The 10501-nt window shown below is 40.9% G+C and overlaps 1 protein-coding gene across 3 annotated transcripts; it reads left to right on the top strand.

The window, feature by feature from the left end:
- On the top strand, positions 1-9973 carry pigr (polymeric immunoglobulin receptor). 3 transcript variants are annotated; one of them, XM_077537526.1, is made up of 8 exons: positions 1-246; positions 758-1102; positions 1199-1280; positions 4669-4910; positions 7698-7791; positions 7922-8007; positions 8084-8132; positions 8234-9973. In XM_077537526.1, the coding sequence occupies exons 1-8, from the start codon at positions 198-200 to the stop codon at positions 8247-8249; spliced, it is 963 nt and encodes a 320-aa protein (XP_077393652.1). In that variant the 5' UTR covers positions 1-197; the 3' UTR covers positions 8250-9973. The 3 variants fall into 3 exon arrangements, with proteins under 3 accessions (XP_077393652.1, XP_077393671.1, XP_077393662.1); XM_077537545.1 differs by having other exon boundaries at positions 2-246; positions 4669-4895; positions 7701-7791; XM_077537536.1 differs by having other exon boundaries at positions 6-246; positions 4669-4895.
- Positions 9974-10501: the final 528 nt, after the last annotated feature.

Genomic DNA, 10501 nt, shown 5'->3' with positions numbered 1-10501 from the left:
GCAGATTTTATATTTTGAGGCAAGCTAAAGCAGAAGTAATCCTGTTTCTATCTGGCATCTATGTGGTTAACACGTGCAACATCTGGATCCAACTTGTGATCACATGACCAGAGAGAGGTTGAACTAGCGGAATCTGCAGTCTGAAAAACACAGACTTGGGAAGGGATTGGGATTGATAAGTAATCACCAATTTAAACATGAAGCAAGTCAGCTGTTTGCTGCTCAGCCTGTTCCCATGGATCCCAGGTAACTTCTCATTTTTTGAAACAGTTTTTTTTTTTTTTACACAAATATGCCTGTGAGAAAGAATGCAAAGATGATTAATAGTTCTGTGCCAGTCCTTTGCTAACCGTTGTGTATTTTCTGTGGTAGCGTAATATTTTTATTATTATTCTATAAACGTAATTGGTCACATTTCCAAAGTAACTCAATAAACTTTCCTTATAAATGTCTCCAAAGCTTCATCACTGTGTTTACCCCTTGAAAAACATAATCGCCTTAAATTTTTATTTCTTCAAGTTTTCAAAAGCCTGGTTGGTTAGTTTGTCTGTTCCAAAACCAGCAGTGAGGCATATCCCAAAAAGAATCAACAGAATCGTTTTTGACAAAAGGGAAAGTGAAACTGTGAAATGGTCAAAGCACTTCCCTTTTCTTCACTTAATATAGGACAGGATAATGCAATGTCTTGTTGTGACTGACCCTTGCTAGTGAATTTGAAGTTAAATAAACACTGGAGCACATTTCATCTGTCCATCAGGACTGCTTTGTGGGCTGACAACCCAGCACGAGTATACAGTCCTGGAAGGTGATTCGCTCATTCTCCCATGTCATTACGAGCCTCAGTACGCCAGCTATGTGAAGTACTGGTGTCGGGGGAAAATGAGAGAATTCTGCGCAAGTTTGGCCCGCACAGATGACTCCTTCTCTGACAGCCAGTCAGAGGACAAAGTAAGCATTTTTGATGACCCGATCCAGCAAGTCTTCACAGTGACAATGAAGAACTTAATGGAGGAAGATTCTGGCTGGTACATGTGTGGCGTGGAGCTTGGTGGATTCTGGGAAGCTGATATCCGTGCCTTCACTTACGTCAAAGTCATCCCAGGTGAGTGGAGGATTGTATTTTACTATCAGGTTGTTCTTTGGCACAAGATTTTTAATGATTTTTCACTACAAGAGAAATTCTATTTGTTTTCTGCAGGGATGTCTGTAGTGAATGGCAGGCTGAGTGAGGAGGAGGGACGTAGTGTCACAGTTCAATGTCTCTACAGTCCAAGAGACAGGTCTTTACAGTCCATTTTCATATTTTGCATCCCTTTTGTTACTCTCATTTAAAAAATGCATTAAATAAATACAAGTGCTGATGAAGTTTTTTTTTTTTTTTTTTTTTTTTTAAAAGAGCTCAGAATTATTCATTCGGTAGTCTTACCGATTCAACGTCTTATCATCATTGCTCTTTTTTTTTTTTTGCGTGCGTGTGCGTTTGCGTGCGTGCGTGCGTTTGCGTGCGTGCGCGTGCGTGTGCGTGCAAATACGTATAAATTTATTCTCATTAATTCACCTAAAACCTTATAAATATACTTCAGAATCTTGCCAGAGTCGTGAGGTTCAAACGGTCAGGAGACCAGAGAAAAGGTCAGAAAAAAGAAAGAGAAAAGAAAGATAAATCAAAGTGAAATCCAGCACCGACCAAACACTTCCTGCCTTCCCCATGGTTACAAAATCAAAGTCTTACGCCAACCCCGGAAGCCTCTAAATTCCAACAAATTATCGAGATCTCAAGAGACCAGAGGAAAAACTAAAGAGAGGAAGGAGGGAAGGATCGACGAGGCAGAGTGAGATCCATAGAAGCCAGTACATCCAATCCATCAAAGTGAAATCCAGCACCAACCAAACCCCTCCTGTGTGGTTACAAAACCAGTCTTATGCCAACCCCAGAAACCTCAAACTTCCAATAAATTGAGATCTCAAGTGACCAGAGGAAAAACTAAAGAGAGGAAGGAGGGAAGGATAGATAAAGCAAAGTGAGATCCACAGACACCAGCACCCACTGATTCAACGAGCAGTGGGAGGGAGAGGCAAATTCTGTTTGAGTTTCAGTAGATGCTGGTGCGAAGGATCTGGCATGCATAAGGACCACCACCAAAGAAAGAAGCCGTCAACCGCGGTCCAGCAAAGCGAGCACCGCCCCCCCCCGGTCCAGCAAAGCGAGCACCCCCCCCCCCCCCCCCCCCCCCCCCCCCCCCCCCGGAATCCCCAGGCCGCACCAAGGCCACCCCCACTCCACCCGACCCAGACTCCCGGAACAACCCCGCCCCAGCCCCGGCCCACACCCCCGAGCCCAAGGCCGCAGAACGAGGCCCAGCGGGCCCCCACAGCGCCCCACCGGTCCCCAGCCCCCATCCCCCCACGACCCCCCCGCACCCCAACCAAACCCGCCACCCGCCACGACCCAGGCCCCGCCACCCCCGGCCCCCCAAACCCCCGAACACACCCCAACCCCCAACCCCCAACCCCCCACCCACCCATCCCCCCCCACCCCTCAAACAAGCCGCCACCCACCCCGACCACCGCCAACCCCCCCGCGAATCCCGCCCCCCGCGAGTGGTGAAGACGGTGTTTCCACCCTTCCCCACCCCACCAAGAAATGTGTTGTGTGCCCTATGTGTATATTTACAAAGTGTATAGTGCAAAACTAGTGAAGTGAGTAAGAGGAGCGACCAGCGGGGCCTCACCCAACCCGGCGGGTGTAGGTGGCACGCCCGCCCCCCAGCACTACGAATGCTATCCAATAATGGTAAAAAAATTTTAAAGAAGTTAATTCAGTTAACTAAGGTGAAATTTTAACACCTAAGTATTTTAAATTACCTGTAGGAAAGGAGTAGTGTGGATCCTGACTTGTAGGGTTCCATGAATTTTCTGTAATAGGTAATAATGTTGATTTTTTCCAGTTAATAGAGTAATCTGATAAGTAAGAGAATTTAGTTATTAAGTTAAATGCTTCCCCTAACGAGATAGCAGGTTCTGATGAAGTTTTAATCCAAGCTTAAGATAGGACTCGCGACTAAAAACCTGATATCAGTAAATAAAATGAATTCTGGTTGGTTCGTAACTTAATATGACACATTTCTGAGGAAAAAAATTATGTAACTTACCTACTGTATATCCCGGAAAATAAGTCAAATTTGACCGACTAGTAAATGGAGGATTGCATTACACCATATGGCAGGGGCGGTGAGACCCGGTCATCGAGGGCTGGAGTCCTGCAGGTTTTGGATATTTCCCTTCTCCAAAACAGCTGATTCACGATCAGCTCATCAGCATAACCCTGCTAATGATCCTGTTAATTGGAATCAGCTGCAGTTGGAGTAGGGAAGCCTCTAAAACCTGCAGGACTCTGGCTCTCGAGGACTGCAGTTTGCTACCCCTGCCATATGGTGTTCAAAGCGTTTTACAAAGTCCGACATTCAATTATTTGGAAAATTATGTCAAGACATTTCTACTGCATTATTCTATCAATGGAAAAGTAGTTTTTCAAGTTTCAAATAGCTTACATTTAGTAGAATCTTGGGTTGAATTGTGGCCAACAGTAGAATCTGGGTTGAGTTATTGCGCACTTCGATGTTGTAAAACCGGCATTAATAGTCCTCGCGGAAAACAGCCTGAATATCGAATGGATTAGCCTGTATGCTACTTGGTACACTAATTACCTGCATTGTGATTTGGAAAATGAAGAGTGGTTCATGAAGCTTCATTTTCCTACCACTAGCTGCGATATTAGATATACAGGGTGTCCATAGTCTGGATACATAGTAAAAAACACATACTTCGTATAGCAAAACAATTTTTTCCAATTGATAAATATTCAACATGATTTCCATCATTTTCAAGGCATAATTTGACGTGTACAAAATTCAGGCATACTCGATGAAGATTAGATTCAAACCGTATGAGAAAACACATGTCAATGTGCTGAAATTGAGTGCAAGGCAAAGCACATCAATTATGCATTGAAAATGATGGAAATCATGTTGAAAATATTATCAACATTACAATTGAAATGAAATTGTTTTGTTTTAAAGCTGCTCTCTGTAACAATTTTCCCAAAAAATCCTTCTAACAGCCTTTTTATTTCACAATTTATGACTGAAACATCTTCTAATTAGTAGATTAACACCTTAATTGTTCACAGTGGGCACTCCTGCCAGCCTGTGGTGAATAGTTTTCAGACTGGATTCCGGTTTGAATTTCCCGCCCTCTTTCTACGGATGTGACATCATATGCGCATTGTGTACGTGAAGCTTTTTCAATTTAAGTTTCTGTGTATCTTTAGGAAGGTTTTTTTTTTCTTTCTTTTTTTTTCTTTTTCTTTTAATACCTTGTACCCAGAATTCATGGAAACCCTGTATTAGCAATAGAGCAAGCTATGTGTTTGGCGCCAATAAGTTCATTCGAACTTATTGCATCAAATTCTTTAGCAATTTTGACGCAGATTGGTTCCAAATATCAGACATGCAACTATGATATAAGCCACATCAGCGTTACTTCCTAGTCGGAGCTTTAAGATCATCATGGGATGCGTTCAACACAAGCTACTCAGAGTGAAGATATATATGTACTGCATATGCATACAACATTGCATTCATTAATTCACTGGTCCTTCACCAACAGAGAGAGTGAGAAGAAGTGGTGTAGGAGTGGAGACGCAAGCTCCTGCCTGGTGACAGGTGCTGATGGAACCTATGAAGACATGACTGTGGCCATCCATGATGACAAAACTAGGACTTTGACCATAACCATAAAGAAGCTGCAGATGAGAGATATGGGCTGGTACTGGTGTTCTGCCGGACAACAGCAGATTCCAGTGCATGTGCAGGTTTCACACCGACCATCAACTAGTAAGTTGACAGGAAGTAAGAACATCAACTGCATGTATTTTATTACATATTTATGATTTATTTGCAGAGATCTCAGAATTTAGTTGGCACTTTTGCAAAATATAAAACACTATAACCTGAATTGTACTATTATCTACCATGCCTATGTTTTCCTGGTCTTTCTGCAACTTTCTCCAAAACACATGGAGCATTTTATGCAGTGAAAATGCAATTTGTGCTGCAACAACAACAAAAAATTAAAAGGTCAAAATAGTTCCTTTCCTCCAAGAAGGACCTGAACCATTTTAAGACTGTTCCATTTAACTCCACCCAAGTTTCCAGCCTCTTCAACAGTATATTATGATCAATTGTATCAAATGCTGCATTAAGGTCCAATAAGACAAGCACAGATAACTTCCCTGCGCCAGTTTTCAATCTGATATCATTCAGTGCTTTGCAGAGCTGTTTCTGTACTGTGATGAGGTCAGAAAGCTGACTGGAATTTATCAAACAGTCCGTTTGAGTTCAAGAATTTGCTGAGTTGATTAAAAAAAAAAAAATTGGAAAAGAAAGGAAGGTTTGAGATGGCTCTATGCTAACAAAGAGACATCCAGCGTTCTCTTTTTCAAATGGGCTTGACGGCGGCTACTCTCAGGGGTTTAGGAAGCTCGCTTGATTGAAGTGAGCAGTTGATTATTTGCTGTAAATCGCCTTGAGCAGATTTCACATTAGTTTTGAACAAGCCAGATGGTATTAAGTCAAGATAGCTCGTGCAATGTTTCTCAACCATTTTTCTCGTGTTATTTATATATCTTTTTTTTTAAGTAGAGGCAGTTGTTGTCTGAGCTTCGTTGGACCTTTGCAAATGATGAGCAAGGTTAAGCGGTGAAAACATCGGGGAGTGAGTTGAATTCCAAAACTGACAAGATCATTCATCTTGTCAGTGAAATCCGGTGTGGAGTCATTCATAGCGTCGTTTGGAGGCAACGTACAGTGCAGAGGTGAATCTGGAGGTGATGGTGTTTGGTAGACTGGGGACTCTGATGAGGACAAATGAATCTGTTCTGGAGGGAGGAGTGTGGGAGCTTGGGTTCCAATCGGGACAGACTCGTCTTATCTGTTGTTTTGGTTCAGCATGACCTTTGTTTTGGAATGTGCCGTCCAGTGACGCACAATGTTGGAAGATGTTGGCTGTCAGTAATCCGACTCCCTGCTTAATCCCATTGCGTTGTAAAAGATGCCAACATTCACAAAAAAAATGGAAAGATTGTCAATAGTGGTCACAGAATAATAAGGACAGATGCTTGTCAGCCATCTCGACAGTGACATTACTCGGCCGAAGTGCTCATCATCTGGTTGGACTGTAGGCAGAGGACCACTCAGAATTACCACTGCGTTTTTGAGATTGCATTTTTTTCGAAGAGTAACAAAGTCTTAGTTCTCAGTATCTCTGACTGTTTTTCAGCACATCAAATACTCCATCCTGTGTGAATTAAAACCGATGTAACAGTCACACGCTCAGGAGCAATCTTGTCCACTTTTTCAGAAATGTTAGAAATGAACTACCCTATCCTATCCTAACCCTAACTGACTCTGCTATTTTAGGAAGGTCAGTACATTATAAATGCGGCATCAGGGCTGGCGCTACATAGCAGTCACTCACATCAGTCCGATCGAAATAGTTGTGAAACTAACTGTTAACTTGTGAATCAGTAGTACATGTTATAGAAGTGGTAGAAGCCATGCACACTGTCTTCAAGGCTGACAGGTGTGTGCAAGCATGTATGTGTGCATGTCATTTTATTGCCAAATACTTGTCCTCTCTTGCCACACCACCGAAAATGTTCTGGCTCTGTCTCTGCACAGTGTTGTTATCATAGCAACCCATCCATTATCTATGCCACGTTGTCCTACTTGGATCGTGGGTGTGCTGAATACTGTTCCAGCTCACTCTATCTCAGCTGGCTCTGGGCAGTAGGCGGGGAACACCCTGAACTGGTTGCCAGCCAATCGCAGGGCACACAGAGACGAACAACCATCCACACTCACAAGCACACTTAGGGACAATTCAGAGCGCCCAATTAACCTGCCATGCATGTCTTTGGAATGTGGGAGGAGACCGGAGTACCCGGAGAAGACCCACGCGGGCACGGGGAGAACATGCAAACTCCACCCAGGAAGGCCGGAGCCTGGACTCGAACCGGAGTCCTCAGAACTGGGAGGCGGACGTGCTAAGTCAGCCACCCACCGTGCCGCCCTAGAGTTTTACTAGCACTATTAAAATGTATGACTAATAAATAAATAGTCAATTCACAGATGTTTTGTATGTCTTGCATCACGTGACCCATTTTAATGGGGGGGAAAGTAAGTGCATATTTGAAGAATTATTTTTCCATTTGTCAAATCAAAGAATGTGGGAAGATATAATGTATTATTAATCAGGATCAAGGAAACTATCATAAAGTAATTCTTCTTGGACATCCTTGGTCATGATGTCCACATTTGTCAATCACAAGGTTGAAATAAGTTTGCATATTCATTCCCACCTTTACTTTATCACCTGAACTGTTATGCTTATTACTGACGATTATGAATGTAAAAATGAAATGCCCTTTAGGGTCAATGCAATGTTTTCTTTGACAGCATTTACAGTCAGCGTTATGCAATTAGTCCCAGGCCCAGTAAGTGCAGGTACTGTATTAACCCTTGCTGAGCATGGTTGCATTCTTCACAGTGACCCTTCCGGTGCATCATTCACGCAATAATCACCACACATAGCAAACTCACCATAGAAAACTCATCACTATGCGTTCTTATTCCTAGCAGCAGCAGCGATGACTATGACAACCAAAGCAGCAATTCAGCCTCTTGCAGATGCCCCCAAACCCATCACAAATGACTGCTTGAAGCGTCAAACGTAAGAAAGACATATTAACTGCACTTTTATCTGTTAGAAAATCACTGGAAGTAGTAGCGGCACATTTCTCACAAGGGCATTTCAAGCTGGACAGTCTTGAGAACATGGCGTGTTTGTGTCTATGTTTTAGATTTTCCATGCAGTCTGTGATGATATGTGCTTCATTCATGCTGTTTGTGGCCTTAGCCATATTAGCGAGGAGGATGTGGAAACATAGTGAGTTGACATTTAATCACATTGCATTCTTGATGAGGTTCTCAGTGTCATGAATCTTCTTCCTGTTGTTTTCCAGAACACTTTGCAGAGCTAAGACAAACTATGGGGATGAAAGCAAGCCATAAGTAAGTCCATGTGAGCTGCATATCACATGACTAATCGCTTATCAAACATAAAAAAAAAAAGACTGATTGAAGTACAATTATTTCTTTCTGTTCCCTCAAAGGAGGACTATGGGTTAGCGTGACCTGCAAAGAAATCTGCAATAGCTTTCCACAACAGAAACCCAATGGATGGCCAGGTGTACTGAAATAACATGCCACTGGTTTTGTTTTGTTTTCTTCTAACTCCCTGAAGCACTGAGCCACAAGCAGATAACATCACGTCTATATCAATGTCAAGGTAATTCTGGACAAATGTTTTATACTACACAATGCACATAAAAATGCTGTTAAAATGTATAAACTCGGAAATTAATTGTAATAGTGCAGTATTTTAGACTTATTGGCAAGTGAGATCACTTGTTACAAAAAATGTATTATGCAGTCTGAGAAGTGACAGAGATTATTTTCAGCTGAAGCTGTTTTTGGTGCTGGTCTATGAAAAATAACGTTGAATGAATAAACATCAGAATACATCGATAAATTCACTTTCAATTCACTAAAATAGTGGCTTCATAATATGATGAGGTAACATTATTACTGTATAAATCAACAAAACATCTAAAACAAATTCATTTTGAACATGATAATCACTCCCAACCGCAATATTAATTTTAAAAAACAAACAAAAAAAACCATGAACATGTACACTGGCCATTGATTAACATTTCTGGAAGAGTAAATGTGGGACACAGAGTAACCCGAAGAATTACGGAAGTGCGGAGCTGCCAATGTGGAGTAAACATTTTTGTCTGGCAAATACATTTGAACTGGTGAGTATGTTTAAACGTACTTGCAAATACGTTCAAACTCGCAAATATGTTCAAACATACTTGCAAATACAGTTGAAAGTATTTGCAAAAAAAAAAAAAAGTAATTATTCTTATGTCCTACAGACATAATATATTTGCTGTTTGATTATGTCATCATTCATTCTGAGCAGTTCATGTTCTTTAATTGGAATGTACTAGGCATATTGTAGTTTTTCACTTTGTTGTTGTATTGACTGGATTGAGCCTGAATTGCCATCATGGCAATTTGCTGTTGTTTGTTGACTTTTTTTAACAGTAGAAAATTCTTGTGTACATTCAATTGACTATATTGTATATGTTGGGATGCGTCTGCCCTGTTTGTATTTTTTTGTTTTTGAGTGTTACATGACATTTCATCATGTAGCTAATTAGTATTTAACATGCGCCAGCTGGTGAATCTTTTAACTTTGCCCTGATGATGACGCGTCGGCAGTCCAGATTTTCAGGCTACTTTTCACACAAGCCTTTTCAGAAAGTCTCCATTTTTCTGCTTGACTGATAATTGCAAATACATTTGAACATATTTCAAAATACGTTCGAACATACTTGTAGGCGAAATGCTACAAACAAAGCATACTTAATAATGCCATAATGCCACGAGGTATTAATTGCATGTATTTTTGCAACGCAATTGTGAGTATGTTTGAACGTATTTAATACGTTCGAACATACTCGTCAGTTGGAACGTACTCACCAGCCAGAAATGTTTACTCCACATTGGCAGCTCCACGCTTCCTATTTGCAATGCTGAAAAACAAACAATTTCAATGATGTATAAAATGTGAGTGAATGAGAGAGAGAGAGAGAGAGAGAGAGCATCTCCTTGTTATTGCATTTGTCTCATGTGTTTTAATTGCATGTCAATGTGCAGCAATATCTTACATGTAATTCCGTCCATTGTCCTTTGAGCATGTATGTACAATTTAATTGATTTTACTGCAGATTGTGAGCAAGATGCAGTACAGAAGTTTTCACAATAAAATTGAGTATACATACATTTGTCATGTATTTTTTTTGTGTGTGCATTTCTTAGCCTGGAAAACAAACAAACACTACCAACAAATGGACTTTATAGTGTGAATAGTGTAACTCTTTATTGAAAGTTTTCCTTTTATTTAAATGTCAACAAGATTGTATCAGCGCCATTTATTAGCAAGAATAAGAAAATGGTGGTGAGAACCAAGGACAAGATTATCTAATAAATCATATATTTAATTGTTGAAAGGTCTTCACAGTGTGAACATGAACATCCTATCATAGTGTGGGCCTCAGCTCAAACCCACACGCAAATACAATATAAACACCCATGATCCACATCCAGTAGGGCAGGTCATACAGACAATAAAGCATATTGGCGAAACAAGAAAAACATCATCTCATATCATAAACATCACTGATTTTGATAAGGATATCACTGCAAACAAATCAGCTGGTGACATTTCTTGTTGTTTTATAGTGTAGGCAAACTCAGATGTCTTATACATAGCCTACTTTTTTTTTTATATATATATACTGTCATTT

This window comes from Festucalex cinctus, chromosome 1 (assembly GCF_051991245.1).
Source record: "Festucalex cinctus isolate MCC-2025b chromosome 1, RoL_Fcin_1.0, whole genome shotgun sequence".
NCBI lineage: Eukaryota > Metazoa > Chordata > Actinopteri > Syngnathiformes > Syngnathidae > Festucalex > Festucalex cinctus.
Note: the sequence above shows the minus strand (reverse complement) of the source record. Positions and strands in the feature narration are given on the sequence as shown.